Genomic DNA, 19,875 nt, shown 5'->3' with positions numbered 1-19,875 from the left:
ACATCGTAATATGGGACCGCTGCACCGTTTTGAACTGAGTCGTTACATTCACGGAACACACTACATTCGTCATTTGCCTCCTGCCCACCCGACACTCCAATCGTAGCGGTGTTGCCAGTTCGAGTCAAATGACCCTCGTATACCGGTATGATGAAAAAGAAACATCTACGACTCGGATTAAGGAACACACTGTCAATTCAAGCAATCAACTACGTTTGGCGTATCAAAACATTTATACAAACATGGACATACAAATAAAAATAATGAAAGCTATATAATCACGAACTCAAACTGAACAATACTCTCCAAATTTTACTAACAGAAAAAATCTACATTAAAATTTAGATCAAGATAACACACTAAAATTATTTCTTAAAAAGATACGAACAGTAATTTTGGCATATTGTTACTTACTCTTCAAATATAGTCTGTCAAATTTATCTCTGATTTAAGAAGAGGGGCGCCAGTTAAACAACGTTGGGAACCACTAGTTTAATGTACTCAAATCAATACTGGATTCTTTAATATTACTTGCCTGTATACCCAAAATAATCTTCTGATGCGTCTCTCCTGCAATAACTCGAACTAGATCCATGACACAAATCGCACAAGTTATCATAAGGAGCTCCTACATTGTATTCACCACTTAAGGCCCCTGGAACACAAGACTTCGTAAAATATTCAGCTGCAGCTCGCACAGAATCACATCCATAACTACGAATCCAGCCATTTGATATTAGGTAGGCGAGGGGAATAACCCACCCAGCAGCCATATAAATGCCAGTATGGCAAGTGTTTTTACCTATAGAAGAAATAAAATAAAAAATAATAAAGACGAAGAACTCTTAACATTCCTACACAATACAGCTACAGTAAAACCTGTTAAATTTGCCACATTTCTACGGTTAAGAAAATGAGGGAATGGAGGAAAGCTCGTACATTAAAAGTAAGATACTCCCAAAATAGAGGAGGATGGTGGTACTATTTATTTTTATGTCTATTGTCGGTGAATGTACGAACAGATCAGCACCATTAAGCCTTATCATTCATATTCTACATTGCATATCATTGGTAGTCCACTGCAGACGAATTTATTGAGCTACGGATGTTCATTATTATCGTTTTTTTTTTTTTTTTTTAAATTCATTTCCTTCTGGTGAGCTTGCAGAAAATTTACAACAAATTACAATTTCGATTCATGTTGCATAGTGTAAACACGAAATGAAGACTTTTTTTTTTTTTTTTTTTTGAAACTTCCATTTTCCTGTAAGACATGCATTATTTATTACTCCATAAACTGGCCACCTATCTTGGAAATTACCCGCATTGAAGAAACTTTATTCTTATGCTGTCAATGATAAATTCACCTCTGCATGTCAAATACCAAACATCTTCTTCGTTTCTTAAAAATTCTTTCAGGACAGCTTTTACTGTTGTATACCCTAGAAGGGCAATAAACCCGAAGAAAATGGATGGCAACTTGTCAACTGAAAGTACATTCTCCAAAAATGCAGAATGCAGGAGGAAATAGTACTATTTATTGTATGTCAATTGTCGGCTAATATATGAATAGATTAGTATCATTAAGCCTTATCAATCATATTGTAAATTGCATGACATTTGATAGATCAGTGCAGATGTTGATCAGTCAGCCAGTCGGGACTTGTTTTACTAGAGACATTAATTGTCGTCACATTTGTAACTTAACATATAATCATCATATACAGACCAAGGTTGTTTTGTTTAAAACAAATGATTAAAACTTGTTTTAAACAATTGATTTTGTTTAAAACAAATTTTGTACACATTTTAAACATTTTGTTTTAAACATGTGTATTTTTTAAGACTTATTTTAAACACATGTTTATTTTTATTTTATTTTATTTTTATAAAAAAATCTACCAGAGAAAGAAAATTGTCAAAAAGTGCTCCCCATTCAGAAAATTACACAGAAAATTCCGTTCTCCCGACAGCGGTATATTGTACGAATATACGGAATCCTCTTGCTTACTACAGAAATCAGTATGGAGCGTACGTTATTTGTATGCTACATAGGCGCTTCCCTTAGATGTTACACCATGCCGTTGCAGGATGTCTGATATCTAACAGTCTTCCTTATATTACATACATATAGATATGTCACCTTCGTCAGCTATATATTATATACGTGCATTTGTATGTGAGATCCTGACCGCCTATATTGTTTCATACGGAAAGTACGTATAGATGGAACACTTATACAGAAAGTGTTATAAAACATGCGTTTTCAGTTATACGTTTGCTGTACGTTAAGTCCAAAAGCTACAGGATTTACAAATATAACATACGATTTTATGTACGCCACATACATTTTTTCTCGGTGCATTTTGTTCCCATGTTTTGATTTCTCGTGGCTACAGCAGGTCAATGTGGTGATCTACAATTTATTTTGTCTCTTTTTCCCCCTTATTTTTAATATATATTGTACTGTTCAAATGCTTCTCAGTTAACTTGCGAGAAAGTGTTGTAGTCGAAGGTTGGACTACTTGTAGAACTGATATTAAAAAAATAAATAAAAGAATTATCATGGAAACAATTTTTTGTGTTGTATTCAGAAAACAAACAAAAGGTTATTTGCTAAACTGCAGTTCTGAAATTAAAATATCGCACGCATTTGTTGATACAGTACGTGTTGGTTCTCAGTCCCCGTACAACTTGGAATCGTTTAACATGAGTTTTATGGGAAGGAAAAAGGACATCATTTGGAGCAAATTTATTAAAGTAACTCAAACTCCATCAGATAAGAAAACGACCATACGACTCGTTGCAAAACGTGTAAGAAAGAAATTGTTGGTTTAATTCAAAGAATGAAGAATCATTACGAAAAATGCAATGCTGTGAAAAAAATGGAAACCCAAATAGATGGTAGAAGTGTTGATCCGAAAATCGCTTCTGATGATTCTAACGTCAGTGATGTGGTTGAGATGCAACTGAAAACTTCAGGTAAGGATTAATTTTGTATCAACACCTCAGTTCTAAATTTTCTTTAAAGCTTTACACTTTGTCATAGCTTGTATGAAGGGACCAGGTGAGAAAGCGCAAGGTATGGCAGTCGCCCGCGTAACTAGCCATTAAAGCATGATACTTATTGTAACATCAGTGCCGAACGTCAGTGTCTGGGACAATTAGATCTCAATTTGTTCGTCTGTTTGTATGTACGCACTATATACATGTGCGAGGGTAGAGGTACGAGACATCGGAATCTGCTGTATAGATTTTAACTGCGATCCGACGTAAAATTTCAAAATTAGTGGTTCGGATTCCACTTTAAACAAAAAGTCCTGTCTCACATAACTAAACAAACTAATTTTATGCGTTTCGAACATACTTGGATTGCAGGATAAATTTGGCTCCAAATCAGTTTTTATAAAAATATTTTTTAGATATGGGGCGTTCAGAGCACAAGGGATCCAAGTCCATTTTCAGAAAGGTTAACTTTTGCTCAGCAAACGTAGTATCTTCGTAGCTAGGGGTACGAAATAAATGAAACAGAAACCACGTGAAAGGATGTGGACTAGAGTTTCACAGGACAATCGCTAGACAAGGGCGTTATGGAATGGGGAAGGAGGACTAATTTCCCCCTCCTTGCTCATAAATTTAAGATATTAACATTATATTGTGTACGCTGCAGCGTGGGAATGATTAACAAGTCAAGCTCCGAATGCCATAATTACGTTACATAAATGCAGGGTGTGTCCAAAAGAATACACCGATGGAAAACGTCATATTTTCACAACCACGAATCCGGAATTAAAGAAAGAGAAACTACATGACAAGATGTAATCTAGAATTTTATATAATTGCCGCTAGAGAGGGGCGTTCGTTAAAGGTCATCCACCCCCTACCCTAAATTTCAGATTTTTGGGGCTGTAATGTAGATTTAGAAACCTTTCACTGAGCAAATTCCGACATAAAGAATTTGAAATCCTTACACCGGATTTTGATCAGTTGTAATCCATTTCCACTGGTCGTAAGGAGCTATACGCCTATATTGCTCTCTCGAATATTTTTTGGTCCAAGGATTCCAAAGGCAAATCTACTTTCGAGTTTCGGACCTGCTTAGAGTACATTTGTTTTATCTTGGCACGCTTCCCTCCTAAAGGATGGATCTATCTGCAACGCGTTCTTGCCACGCCGCAGTTAAGTTACGAGTTACAATACGCTAGGAAACACAGCAAAACGCCATACCACTTAAAGTCACTGTAACACACTTGTTCGCTGTGGCAACTAAGCACTTCAACTACCCGCCAAATAGCAATGACTTCATTTGATGGGCTGGCTGACAACTAACGTCACCTACACGACACAGCCAATAAGATGTCTATTGGATTAAAACGTTCACGTAAGTGCTAACAGAAAGTACTTTAAAAGCCACTCAAGTGCACTGGCGGGAAAAAGATAAAAACAAACGTACTCTAAAATTCTGGAAATTTAGCTTAAGCAACTTTCCAGTTTTAATCATCTGTATGTTCTCCGTATTTATTCGGCGTAAGGACCTCAAGCTTGTTCTGTTGGACTTTGCTTATCAAAAGACTAGCAGCGTTCACCCCGCTTCGCTGCGGTCACCCCGGAACGCAATAAACTTTGTTACTTAGATAATTTTTACTTTTTCGCTTTCAAGTGATATGATAAAAACCATAGAAGATTGCAGTAAATGTTAACATTATATCGCCTGTCATTTATGTTAACCCGCCCCGCTTCGCTGCGGTCACCCCCGAACGCAATAAACTTTGTTACTTAGATAATTTTTACTTTTTCGCTTTCAAGTGATATGATAAAAACCATTATAACGCCTGTCATTTATGTTAACCCGCCGAGTGACACGGTCATGCGGGTTGCATATACATACGTTTATTTTTATACCTATGATGAACTAATAAAGGATTTGTACGTAATGGACACCTGAATGGTCAATTATCTCAAGACACTGGTAATTGAAAATTAAAGTGATATGATAAAAACCATCTAGGGTCCAAATCCTAATAACCCCCCAAAAATAAAAGAAATTGGTTCAGCCGTATTAGCGTGATGAGCGGACAAAGGATTTGTACGTTCTCTTTTATATATATAGATTTTTAAAACTGCCTTAGTGCTCACAAAACCTGAAATTCAGGGTGGGGATGGGAGCAGTTGCCCTCCTGTCCCACTGATGCCCTTGTCTAGAGGCGGTCCTATGAAACTATCCCTTACATTTGTTTTTGACTCTTGACTGCGAAGACATTACGTTTAGAAATAGAATTCATTTGTAGAGCAAAACTGAACTGTGCTCTGAATGCCCCAAATTACAAGCTTATTACAACCAAGAAAGTACTTATGAAAGTCAATGGGAAGAGGATGTAATAAAAGGGGGTCGTGATATGAAACAAGTTGAGAATTAATAATCTATACTGAAATATTTTGTACCGAACATAGTGTAGTCTTAACGAGAATAAAATAACTGAAAAAATCGGTTGCAAGAGCAAAAAAGTCTTCATAAATTAATTATTATACGATTTTGAAATATGTTCAAAATCACGTTTTAAACTGTTCAAAATGTTTAAAACATGTTTTTTTTTTTTTTTTTTTTTTTTATGTGTGTGTTGTTAAAACATTTTGAACACCTTTTTCATGTTTTACACACACGTTTTGTTCTTTTTTTTTAAACTGTATTTTTTCCAACCCTGATACAGTCTCGCGTTTTTATAACCTGCAATGTAAAGTTGGAAATTTTATACTATAATTACCCAGCGCCATACTGAACATGTACACTTAATACTAACAGCACGACACATTACCTTTCAAATATGTGAGCTCAGTAGTTGGATCATCCTGTCCAGAAACTGCTACCACATAATATTCTGGTCGACCCAAATTATAAACTTCTGCCATGATCGGAACGAGATCATATTGCAATCCAGCAGTATATACATCACTGGCATCAAACACCGCAACATCTGCATCCCTGCATAGAAGAAGACACTGTTATACTTCATTATTTTGAACTAACATTGAAAATTCTATACCGCACCGGAAATCAGACTTAGGGACATGCTCACCAAAAGAAGGTCTGAGAGTACAACACGTAACGAAATCATGATACTTTACTTATTATTATTATTTAAAAAAAAAAATTGCGAAACTATGAAGGTTAAAACACTTGGAATCCAATATATTTCCGGTAGAATGTAGGGCAAATCGGAATTTTTCTCATTTACTTCCTATAACAGCCAATGTGATGTCAAATCGTACGTAAAATAGTATATTCTTCATAGCTCTGTACATGTTGATTAAAACAAGAATATCAATTCAAAGTACAATGATCTTACGTATTCAGCTAACTAATCACAGATACCTTGTGCATTTTTTCATTTTGCCAGGAAATACAACAATTTCTTATATTTTGAAAGCGTCTGAATCTGTAAATAAGATCTGAATAAGGATTACTAGAGTAGCCTGAGCAAAAACTGAATCTGATGCACGTACTTACCCATTTCTAATAGCTTGCATACAACGAACTTGGCTATAGCCTCTGTAGCAACTCATTTCAGGTTTTAATAACTGAGCTTTCAATGCAATCTAAAAAGGAACAAGGAAAGAAAATAAAAAAAACGTATGTTTATCGTAAGTAGTCAAGTCTTTTAAAACAGCAAGCAAAAAAGCGAAACTCATATGTAAAAGATAATGAAACTTATCAAAAATCAATGCAGATGCTATACGATAAAAATCGACGACACTTTGCAGCTACCTCGTACCTTTAAAAAAAAAAAAAAAAAAATCAAAAATTGGAGATTAGTTAAAAGCGAGAGTTAAAAATCTCCAATTTTTTCAAACGTTTTTCTTCTTCTGTAGTTTTTTTTTCTTCTTTCTTCGAGATACGAGGTAGATGCAAAGTACCGTCGAAATGTATTATTTTCTCTAAGATTTAGGTTTCTAACCTCTATTAGTACTCTGAAAATTTGAATGAATTTAATGCTAAAAATTAATTTGCCTAATTGAAATTTCTATCCTTTCATGGTCTCTATGAAAGAAGAAAACAATTAATTTTTAAATGAAAATAATTAAATGATTTTGTTTCTTGTTGTTGGAATTCGTTATTTCACAAGACAAGAAATATACACGTATACTGCGTGTATTGTATAGCTAAATTTTTAGACGTTTGAGTGTTGTAAAGTCTTGAGAAGTCTTGAGCTTTACCATGTTAGGGATGATTAAGAAAAGTGAATGATTGTGAAATACTTAATAGAATGAGAATGTGGGAAGAAACGGAAAAACCCCGAGAAAACCCACCGACTGGATATTGTCCACCACGAACTCGCGTGGATGGAGATCGAACCGAAGGTCTCCTCCCTTCCAAATATTCCAGAATGTGAACTGATCATAAAATGGTCTTGAAAAGTAAGCGTATATCAGTGAAATACATAAACTAACAATATATCAGGGGGACACAAATGTTACATTCTGACTAATGTACCTAACATGAATGCGATTTGGCTGTCTGTACGATCAAAAGACCAATGAACAACCAAATCAGTGGAGACATGCAGGATGTTCCATCCCGAGCTGATGAATTATCTAAAAGATGGTACCACAGTAGCTTCTGGACAGAATGAGCTATAAGCTAATTAGGAAACATCATGGAAAGTCGTAAAAGGTATTATTTTTGCATGACAGTCAGCCTTGTCACACAGAATTCATCACAATGAAAAGGGGAAAAAAAAAAATTAATGGCCTCACGCTTGAAATCATGAAACACTTACCTAATGGCTATTAACTTTCACCAAATCTCAAGTATTACATAAAGAGAATACATTTTTCTACCCTGGAAAATACAATATCAAGTGCAAACCAACATTTTGCGCCCAACCACAAAACTTTCTCTGGATGAACAGAAGCTGCAAGTAGGTGCGTTCGATTTCGGTAGGAATATGTTGAATAACTTGTACAACTCTCTTTGCTTAGTAAAGCTCAAGACATACCAAAACTCCCCTTTTATTATTCCAGTAAAGTGGAAGAATTATGCAATTATCAAAAAATATTAAGCGTGACAGTGAAAAATTAGACACTGCCTCTTACCTTCATTTTATGACATTTTTCCAACTCTTGATCAGAGGTTATACACAAAGTCATTCTGTTCACAGTACAGCGACGAATTTCCAATATCATATTGAGACCAGAGCCCAAATATCCAGAATATGTTTGCCGTGACTCATCCAATGGAAGTAAATCCTCTGTTGTGTCCTGTTAATATTGAATATACTATTTTTCACAAATTTATACAAGAGAGAAACTAACTTAACTGCACATATGTCTATTATATTGTAATAAATTAATCAATGAACGAGGGAAATCAAGAAGAATTTGCGCCTACTGATTTATTGCCAGATAACACACCATAAACGAAAAATGAGATATACATAACAATCTATGCATCCTTGTCTATTTTTCCACATAATCTGTTGATGAACTTATCCTACCGTACCACAACTTTCTCGATCCCCGCTGCATACAAGGCGGCAGGATTATCTCGGAACCAGTGACGAACAATGTTCAGCGCTTCGGTGTCGTTCCTGAACCCCTGTACTACCAGGGACTTCCTCAATGGACCAAAAAGATGGTAATCGCTGGAGGCAAGATCTGGACTGCAGGGGAAATGTTCCATAATTTCTCATGCTCACGAATGAAGTTTGGTTAGCCACGTACGGTTTTGTGTTGTCATGCACAAAACCATAACGTCAACATTCCGAATACTCTGAAGCTTTTTCCTAATGGCTGCTCGCAGATAGGAGAGAGTGTAACGGTAACGTTCTGGGTTCATGATCTCAGCTCTTGCCAGGAAGTTCAATAGAAGTGATCCCGGACTGTACCAAAACACTATGAGCATCCCTTTACCTGTCGATGGTGTTGTTCAAAATTTTTTTGTTATTGCCGAGCCGGGATGTTTTCACACCATGCTCTGCTGTTTTAAGTCGGCATTGTAATGCAGTATCCACATTTCGTCGCCAATGACAATCAGGTCCAGGGAACTGTTGCCCTCCTCGACGTAACGCTGCAAATGGTTCAGTGACATGACCATTCGCTTGTTGACATCATTAAGAAGCTTAGAAACCCACTTATATGACAGCTTGCGGCATCCCAACTAATCGTAGACAATGTCATAAACACTACCATAGGAAATGTCAAGCTCCTTGGAAATGTCCTCCAGAAGAACACGTCGATCCGCTTTTACCATTTCGTTAACATGCGCGTTGTTGACCGGTGTTAGCAAGGATGTGGTCGGCCGATCGCTTATTGTTCTGGACGTTTTTCGTCCATTTTCAAATCTCTTCATACTTCGCACTGCTAAACACTTGTCCACATATGCCGGCTCCATTTTCTTGTGGATATCTGTGGCTGTGTGTCCGCTGTATCATAAAAAATTAGTAAACTTTGCTCCTGATATGATAAGAATATCCTGAACACTCCGACCATCTTTGGCAAATGATACTCGAAAAAAAAAAAAAAAAATGACTCTACCATGTTCAGCTTCATCCGGCAACAAGTCGTTATTTTGGGATCCGCTTGGCCGGACGATATTTTAGTTTCTGTCGTTTACCAATGGGTTGGTCGCTCAGCTCGCTTTTCATGCAAGTCGCTGTTCATACGGAGTTGCACAAGCATCTCCAAGATACTGTTCGCTTCTTGGTGTATTATGATGACATTCTTATTCTTGGTGAACCCCACGAACTTTAAAAGTGTGTGTCTATAGTGTGGCAATTACCGTGGTCTCTCAATTAGAAGAAGTCAGTGCTCACGCCTACACGTGCCCTTATCTTTCTAGGAGTATAAGCAGTTCCTCGGAGCCTGCTGAGTGTTTCTCATCATGTTCGCCAGGTGCTAGCCGGCTACGTCGCCTGGGTCACTCCGGTATCGTCGCTGACGTACCCGGTGGCTCACGCCATCCTCTCGCAGCAATCTCCAGCCTTCGTCCAGGCCGCCATCGTCACCGCATCTTCGCGCCCAGCTCGCATATGGACAGATAACACCTCGCAGCTGACCCTTTACGTCGATGCGACGCCGTCTTCTATGGCCATTACTGATCAAGATGGAGCATCTCTCTTCTACCTAGCCATTGACAAGCAATACCCAATTTTTGTGATGGAATACGTGGCAGCTGCCTTTGCCATTTTGTTGTATGCTGAGTATACACCTACTATTTTTTGTGATAATATTGCTGCAGTGTATTGTCTTTCTAAAAGAATCTGTCGTGTACCATATTTATATGCTATTGCACATATGTTGTACAACAATTTTCAATACAATCTGTACTATGTATCCTCTGAAAAGAATAAAGCAGACAGATTGTCGCGGGCCGGGGCCCGATTCTCCGACAGCCCTCAGCCAATCAGGAACAACCTCCCGTCACCCCAGCACTTAAAACTGGATGACGGAGGGTACAATTAAATAGTTGATCTGAGAGCTTGAGGAGAGCGGGAGCTCGCGCGTGGCATCTGTTGATTGATTGTTGGAACACACTTTCCGAATTTTCCTCGTAATATTTTATACATATAATTCTGACTTAAATTATGTAATCTATCAGGTTGTCTAAGAAGTATTCAGCTTTTGGAGGTCAAAATTGAGAATATATTTATTCTGATTTGAACTTAACATTATGAAACAACATAGTCGAGAAGATAGCAATCGTAAAATTCGCTATACCGTACCCCATGCTATAAAGTTTTTTTCTTTGCTTTTTATTATGAAATGTAATGTTCTCTTTGAAATTCCGATTGATGCCACCCTGGCATCCTTGGGCAATTTTCAATATTACATCATATATGACGTCACTGTTTCACACCTCTAATTTACGCAGTAAACGCTGATGGATGAGTTAAAATCTCTAACACAGCAACCATACACAGTAAAAACAAATTTTTGGCAGGGTACATGTAGTAAAATCTTTCCACAATTTTGAACATTTTGGTGACCATTCATGGTATGAGAACCCTATAGTGACGTCACAATTTTGGAAAAATATTCATTTAAAAAATGCACTTTAATAACTCCCTATGAACAAACTATTTACACAAACTGGACCACACTACAGAAAATGGCAAAGAAAAATATAAAATAAATATTTCATATTCATGAAAGCACTGCAGTAAAACTTCTATAAGGATAAAAGTGTGATAAGGGTGTTCATGTTACGCTATGTACAGTGTACAGGAATGATATATACTCGATGACACGAGACGATCATATGGATTAACAATGCCACGTCAGAAAGGTTCATCTTTGTATAATCTTAAACTCAGTGACTTGCTACAAGTAACGCCAATGCATTACCGCGGTCCATAGGAACCGTGCTCACCCTTTGTGTCTACCAGGAAAGGTCCATGTCTCGATAATATCATCACAACTGCCAGACAAACTATACGTTAATTCAACACGCTATATGTTTAGGCCACTTATTGATTCTCCACCGTCCCATCCATACTGTTCTTAAAACGTTGTGTTATGTGAAAGAAGTTGTCAGAGAAAAATATCCCTATATACATATCAGAGTAGACACGCAAATATACAAAGTCATAACGAAAATCAAGTGATCTTATATTGAGCGCTGGCATCACCTTGTTGCAAGACCAGGTATGATGCACACACTAAAGTCATTTATGGAATCTATTGGATATCTTATGAGAGGAAGCAATTTGGAGGATTTGCTAGTCAGCATTTGGAGATGTGAGCAACATGATTTCCGGAAAAGCATGGGTGAAACCAGTGCGAGGATTGCGTATGGTGGCATCCGTTCTTCTTGAGGTCTTTATTCACGATGAGACTAACACAGTAGACGAGTTACAGTGCAGACTTGACAAAGCAAGGGAAAACCCAACTAATCGTTTGTGGGTTGACATGTTAATCATCCCTGTTGTCATTATTCAGTTGTTTATGAAATCACAAAGAAAGGGTGGTTAATTGAGCTGTACTGTCTACAGCGTATGGTTCCTTTTCAGCTGCACATTTCAACTATGCGAGATACATAACGTGGCATATTATTGAGATGGAAAATGCTCTCCCTTCTGAGATTAAAGACACTCTGTTAAAAGGACATAGTGTTTGCCACCATGGAGCTGGATCTTGGAATGGTGTTCCTGTAGATCAGTTTGGAGAACCCAAACTTATAATAGAAAGGGGAAGGCAAAAGGAGGTCTCATTGGGATGACTCTTTTCAGATCAAGTTTCCAGATGGATTCTTTCTCACCATATCACGATATCGTGTTCATATCAAAGGATCTAATGGAAGAGGATTCCAAAGAGAATACTCATAAAAAGGAGGGAGCCAGCCGTATACTTCTTGATCAAAATGACCGATAAAAAGATAAGAAAAGCTTTTCAACAATACATTCATCCATTAACTACTGAAATTAATGATATTGTTAAAATAAGTACTGGACAGACAGGCGACGTTAATGTCAATGTCCACGATGCTCTGGAGATTGGTGATAAAATGGTTTCAGATTTCAAAAATAATTTGCCACATAGCTTCCACCACAATCTAAGAAAAACCGTGAATACCATTTCGTCATTGAAAAAGAAAATCAAACTTGGAAAGAAGGGAGGATATGATGTTGAAAAAGTATATTGCCGCTTATTAGTTATATCGCAAAAAAAGGCAAATGGCTTTCTCATATGTTCTCAATTTTGAACTATCTCCTTTGCCATTTAGTCTTTTCGGTGAATATGGCAACATGAGAGAAGGCGATAAAAGTGTTCTTACGAAGCAACTGGCTGTGCTGTCTTCCGAAACCATATCTACCAAATGTTGAATTAATTGATGGAAATACGATGTTGTATCACATACAGTAGCCTAACAAAGGTACCGTATATGATCTGTTCAGAAATCTCACTCATTATTATTGTAGAGAATATGATGTCATTGTTGTGTTTGATAAATATAAGCCACAGTCTATTACGACTCATGAACACAAGAGACATATATATTTCGCCTGCTATCTCTTTTAGTTTGATTCAATTTGTTTAAAATATCTTGTTCACAGCGAGAGCACAAGTTTCGTCACAGACCCGCGCAGCATTTGCGCCTTTATCGGAATAAAATTGTAAAATGTAGCGCAGTTTTAAGTAAAGTCAACTCACCTTCACGGCGCAACATTTTCCATCTGATTCTAAGAATTACAACACTTTTAGCACGTCTACTCGTTTCAACTATCAGTTGTCAAATGACGTTAAGCCTGGCCCGCTATGACTCACATTTTCTGAGATTTGGGACAATAATGCTACCTCGTGAGCGAAAGGTTCAGTACTGTTTAGACAACTTGATATTATGACAGTTTCCTCACTAAGTAATCATTTACACATACTGATTCTTAACGCCTATTCAGTCATGCTATTTATTTGTTTGCTCTGTTTATAAGCAACATTAAAATTCACCCTCAAGAATTCCCGCTGCAAATTTGAGACTTCAACGACGACTTTTCGTTATTAAAATATACAGTATATTTCTTTATGTTCAACCATTACAGCACAGATTATATGTGTGTTAGGGTGATCCTCATTTTTCGATTTCTCGAGGTTTTTGAGAGTTAAAATGCTTCCATACCCGACCGAAGTAACCCATGAAAAAAATAAATTAGCTCAAGTGAATAATATTAAATGGTGTCCCAAGCGATCTCAAGTTTTAAGTGCACAAACAATACACAAAATGAAGCAACGGTACCTTTGAAGTGTGGAATAGCTAGAGGGAGTGATACAATATCTAGGAGTAATGAAGGTAGAAACGCATCTAACCACTGTATAGTGTCATAATGGCGGTTATCTTGAATTCCGCCATCTTGGATTCTGGTCCAAAATTTAAAATAAGATATGGGTCACAAAACATACCGTTTTGGGATTATTTTGCACTAGAAACACACATCTGACGTTATTCACACCTTATCTTTAATCAATTAATAGTTATTACCTTCAAAATACCCGTTTATCAACTTACAATTATCTTTCCAAACGTGCAAGATACTCTGCCTCATATTCTACAAGTATATTGGAAATTCATTCAAAACATAAGGTCGCTTGGAGCACAATTTAATATTATTATTTCAGCTGATTTTCATCGTGGGTTACTTTGGTCTAACACGAAACCGTTTTAAGGGGTGAGACTAAAAGAAATAATAATAATAATAATAATAATAATAATAATAATAATAAGAAGAAGAAGAAGAAGAAGAAGAAAAATAAAAAAATTACGACCATTCTAATATACAAGAAAGAAAAATTAAAGTAACCACATACCTGAAACATCAAATTATGATGAACTCCATATTTCGGAGCTGACTCAAATATATTGAATCGTTCATACAGATTATCAGACGTTTTGTTCGACGATGGACCTCCATACAAACTGACCACTTTCTACAAAAGAAAACATCAAATAACATACTATGCTGATTTTTTTCTGTAAATAAATCAACTGCGACATACACAACAGTATTGAATTATAGTGCCATTTCAATTTGAAACAAGTTCTTGTAAAGAGCAAACTTAATGAACTTTGTTAGACATCAGTGACGGTTAATCTTTTGGATTACTATTAAATTATCAATCAACTTAGCATGGATAGCAAATAATAAGCGTGTATTTAGTCAATTAAGACATTCGGTTTACAACACAGATCGTTATATTTGACCGAATTTACCTGCAAAAACTTTTGATATCTTTTCCTTGTGTCTATGCTTTGTGCTGAACTTGTAACGACGGCATGGGAAGGAACAGTTCCCCAGTTGCACCTTCTATAATCTTCTACAGACGCTCTTGAACCATCACGACACAGTAACTCGAAGTCACCTTTCTTCAAACCAACTGAAATGCAAATAGGGTATTAATACCACAAACTTAAAATGATATTACAATTTATAGTGAATCAACACAAGGTGAAATCAAAAATTTTCTTTTGTCTTGATTTTATGCCAATTATTTTCAATCTTACCTCAATATTGGAGATCTAAACAAATTAAAGAAATCCACGTAGCTCGGTTACAAATCTTGCATTTATGTATGGTAAAACTTGATTTACAGTAAAATAAATGCAGCCTGCGTTTTTTCATTTATACAGGATTTTCACCAGGGTGCTTTGTACAACGCTTATAAAACATGTATATTATTTTTCGTTAAAATGTACGCCTTAGCGCAAAATAATGCAATATGAGATTGCATTTATAGACTTGCTATATTAAATCATAAATCCACAAAAATGTTCTCAACAGATATCTAGATACAATAAAAGTAGAACAGACTTACTAAAATCAAATCTGGTAGTAGTCATTTCGTGTACTGTCGTATGTTTTAAGAATGCGATGTCTCCTGCTTCTACTAAACAACGTAAGGCTCCCTCGAATCCAGCATATGGGTCTGCACTCGAACATTTTCCACCGGGAATTTCTCCAATGCAGAGAGAACAGAGTTTGTCCGAATTATCACCTAAAAAATAAGAATTCATACACATTATTTTTTCCTTGAGTTTCACGCTTCATGACCAAATCAATGATGTAGATAGGATCTAGATGAGAGAAGAATCCCTAATCACACACACCACCTAATTATTTAGCTTCTTTAGTGTATGCTTTGATGATACCTCTATTTTTATTTTGAATATTAAAATATACTTATATAAACTTGAAAAAGAATGCAATAGGCTCATTTTATTTACCTGTCAAAAATGCCCGTGTGTGAAAATTACTGAATTTCTAAAGCTTTTTTGTTCTCTTCATCGGGTTCTAGGACTATGCTAGAGGTGTCATATATTTTTAAATACATTATGTTGGGATATCTAAGTGGTTGGTACTATAAAACTAATAGTTTCAAAATAAGAAAGAAAAATTGCTGGTTACTGTTATCAAATATTGTACTGTCTTTTAGATTTAGGATGCTCATCAAATAAATCATAAGAATTAACAGACTGGTTTATTCTGGTGTATATAAGGCTAAGTGCGATAGTGATGATTTTTACATAAATATAACAAAGATGAACATTGGGACAAGAACAAGAGAACATGTTAGGGACGCTAAAGATGATTACACAGATGTTTCTATACCGTCTACGTATCTGTTAATTTCTAAATGTGCAATTAAGAACGTTAATATTTTACATAACACGTCATCCACTATTTAAAGAAAGTTCGAGTTTTCAGAACTAAAAATCGATTTTTTAATCTATATCAGTAGTTCTCAAAGTGGGATCTGCGACACCTGAAATTGAAATCATGCAAGCTATGAATCTCTCTAACACAGAACAAGAACAGCTATCGGAACTATCCTGCGATACTTCATAAAAAAAAAAAAATTTGTAGCTTTTGGTTGCGTGTGCGCTGTGAAGACTTGTCTAAAAAGGCATTTCAACATTTGATGCCTTTCCCTACCACTTACTTATGAGAAGAGATCTTTTTTGCTGTTTGTAGTATTAAAACCTTAAAGCGAAATCGTCTTAACGTGGAATCGGACCTAAGATTGATGGCAACAAAACGTATTTCAGTTTTTAATGCGATTATGGAAAAACACAAAGAATTTCATTCCTCACATTAGTGACCCCACATTCGAGAACTGTTTATGAACTGGATTTCTTTTTTAAAAAAACTGATTACAGTAACTTCAGTCTTGGAAGTTACTGTATTTTCAACTGAAATTTCGTTTGCTAGAAAACAATCATGTATCTTTAGAATAAATTACTTATTGAATTATTTTTCTTGATCTTTTTCTCGTCAGTGGTAATTCTAATTAGTATATTTTTTAATACCATGTGAAATTTCAGATAGCACTGCAAGGGGGACCGCAAATCACTTTCCGAATAAATAGGGAGTCCGCGTTATCGGAAAGTTTGAGAACCACTGATCTAGATAAAACTAAAATCCCACTTTTAACTTACATAAAGGAAATTCAGCCAAAGACTGGGATGTGGTATCAAAATTTTTTTCTTTTTGGAAAATACAATACAAGCATTAAAAATTGATTTATTTAATTAACACTTCTGTTGAGGTTTTCAGTCATTTGGTCTTCAGGGACGTTACATTCTATTTTTTTTTTGTGTGTGTGTGGGGGGGGGGGGCACGGTGGCTCAGTGGTAGAGCGTTCACCTCTGGTGCTTGGGGTTCCGAATCGTTTCCAGCCCCCGCCAAGTGAACTTTATGGTGGACAAACACCGTGTGCGTGGGTTTCCTCGGGGTTCTCCCGTTTCCTCCCACTTTCATCATTCCACCATTTCATTCATTACTCATCATCACCGTCTCCTTTAGCCTAACCGGCATAACCATGGGACGTCAAACTCAAAGATTTCATTTCATTTTTCTATTTTTTTGTATTACTGAAATAAACGTTTGAGATATAAATATTGATAATTTACTAATAAACACTTCTGACCAGAGTATATATACTTGTTTATTAAAAACTAAATTCCAGTGTAACAGTTTCAACAACGTAACGTTGTCTTCATCAGACACTAACTCTGATGAAGACAACGTTACGTTGTTGAAACTGTTACACTGGAATTTAGTTTTTAATAAACAAGTATATATACTCTGGTCAGAAGTGTTTATTATTTCTTTAGTGAGTTCCAGAGTCGTGATGGATAGAGTTGCATGATAATTTACATATAAATATAGTACTTCAAATAGGTATATTCGATTAACATTATTGCTCGCAGTCAACTGTTTCCCTCAGTCAATTAATCTCTATGGTCACTGCTTTGCATGTATGTACCACTTAACAGGTTACTGGTTTTAAGTAGATGTAACACTTTCTCATTTGTTTCTACGATGATGGAAATTGGATATTTTGTACACACGCTATTAAGTCATTATTTATATTTTATTTTTAATCTTATAAGAACTGTCATAGTTTATCCTTAATATTATGGAATTTTATAAGTATAACAATAGACTTTTGTAGGGGTAGACTTCAATACAGAGTTCAGTTTGAAATAAATTTCTTGTTACTTAAAAAAAATAGTTTTATAGTCCGAATCAAATAGGTTAGCTAACATGATGCCTTAAAAATATATGACACTCCAGCATAGTCAAAAATCCCGATGAAGGAAACAGAACGGACTTTGAAATTTCTGTTCAATAATTCTTACACATTATTTTGACAAGACAGTCTCTTTTTGATAATTATTATTATTATTATTATTAAGTATTCTGCCTTTCGGCAGGTCCTGGGACTAATGCAGATTTTTTTAGTTTTATTTTATTTTTCGATTTTTAGATTTGGGCCTGGAAATGTTTCTTCCAGTTTTCTCGATCTTCAGCTTCCTCTTTTAACTGCCAATATTTCCTCCTTTTCTCCCAATATTTTTGATACACTTGCAAATGTAAATCACGAAAATTACAAGATCTATTACATATACTGCCGAAAGAAAACAAAATCACATTATTATTCTATGTTGATTCAGTCTACTCGTTGCTTGCTTTATGCACGACGTGTAGTAATTTTTGCTTTACAGATTTTGAGACCGTGTTAATATCTTCGATGGTAGAAGCATGTAATTTGCGTGAAATGTTATAGTCCAAGGTAGTCAATAAATAATGCATAACCGCCCTGTAAAAAAAATCATACAATTAATATAGCTGATAGATACAATATTCAACTGTTCAAATTTGCAACTAGAATTTCAGTATCTTTTTTCTTGCAGATACGAAGCCTGGAATAAATACCAGAATCCGACAACTGTCGCTGATCGAGTTCCTGTTTGAGTCCAGTGATATTTCAGCTATATTAATTAATTCAAAACTGCAAGCTGTGTATGGAAACAAAATCCTGGAGAGGAGCATAATATAGAGATAGGTTCAGAGCTTTCAGACTGGCGATTTTGATATCAGTGACAAAGGGAGGCCAAGCAGACCAAAATTGGAAGAATAGCCGACCAATAAAGACTTACCAGTTGATTGGAAAATTGTTAATGTCAAAAGGAAGTTCTTAAGCTTCTTTGAGATCTTGGATATCAAAAATTATCCTCAAAATGGATGCCAAAGATTGTAACAACAGAAATGGTGAAAAACCGTGTACAAGATGCTGGCACAAATTGCAAGATACAGGTAGACATAAATACCTCACCCAGTCACCTGGCTCCCAAAGATTTCTACTTCTTTAAGTAATTGCAGAATTTTCTACGTGGTAGAACATTTGAAAATTATGACAAGTTACTCCAAGAGGTTAGAGGGTTGGTTTCAAAAGCAAGATGTAGAATTTTACCAAGGTGCCTTTCTGACTTGCAAAAAACGGTGGACCAAATGTCTGGATGTATTTAATGATCCTGATCTGTGGCCAATAGCTGAGAGTTCATATGTAACAAGTATCATTATTTTGAGTTATCACATTAAAAAGTTATTAAGGATTGTACATTACTTATTGACCAAACCTCGTATATTCGTTATAGGAGGATTAATTAAAACGTAGTTATTGAGAACTATAATGAATGAATCGTTTTTGAAAATAATTACTTTCCAAAAACAATCTAAAATGTTTCAACAATATGCTGAGAGTCATCTTCATAGATTTTTTTTTCTTTTTTTAAAATTGGCAAAGCTGAAAACTATTGCTATACAAGAACCACGCTACCTATTTGAAGTATATATTCATCAGCCTCTTCACAGTACATAGTATGGTTATGGTTAATGAAATGAAGTCCACTTTTAATTTCTGTTGAAATACTGTCCGAAAATCATATACAGCAGTGGCGTCGCCTTATACCGTTCACAAGAGCACGTGAACCACCTAACAGTGTACCTTATTCATTGTTCCTTAATATATTTAATAATATTCAGAACATTATATCATTGTGTCGTTTCTTTATTTTATGTTCTTTCCTGTAACATTGCAGCTGCT

General features: G+C 35.8%; 1 protein-coding gene across 1 annotated transcript in view; it reads right to left on the bottom strand.

The window, feature by feature from the left end:
- Positions 1-19,875, bottom strand: part of Tsf2 (transferrin 2) — a 57,342-nt gene that overhangs the window by 18,192 nt on the left and 19,275 nt on the right. The window contains exons 6-12 of the mRNA XM_081734801.1: positions 15,301-15,480; positions 14,699-14,862; positions 14,296-14,415; positions 8,092-8,256; positions 6,506-6,594; positions 5,814-5,980; positions 536-802 (exon numbers count right to left, since the gene is read on the bottom strand). Of these exons, the coding sequence (XP_081590927.1) occupies positions 536-802; positions 5,814-5,980; positions 6,506-6,594; positions 8,092-8,256; positions 14,296-14,415; positions 14,699-14,862; positions 15,301-15,480 (1,152 nt within the window). The remainder of the gene's footprint in view (positions 1-535; positions 803-5,813; positions 5,981-6,505; positions 6,595-8,091; positions 8,257-14,295; positions 14,416-14,698; positions 14,863-15,300; positions 15,481-19,875) is intronic.

This window comes from Thermobia domestica, chromosome 12, assembly GCF_964235325.1.
Source record: "Thermobia domestica chromosome 12, izTheDome1.hap1.1, whole genome shotgun sequence".
In the NCBI taxonomy this organism is placed as follows: domain Eukaryota; kingdom Metazoa; phylum Arthropoda; class Insecta; order Zygentoma; family Lepismatidae; genus Thermobia; species Thermobia domestica.
The sequence above is the reverse complement of the archived record's forward strand: the minus strand, read 5'-3'. Positions and strand labels throughout refer to the sequence as shown.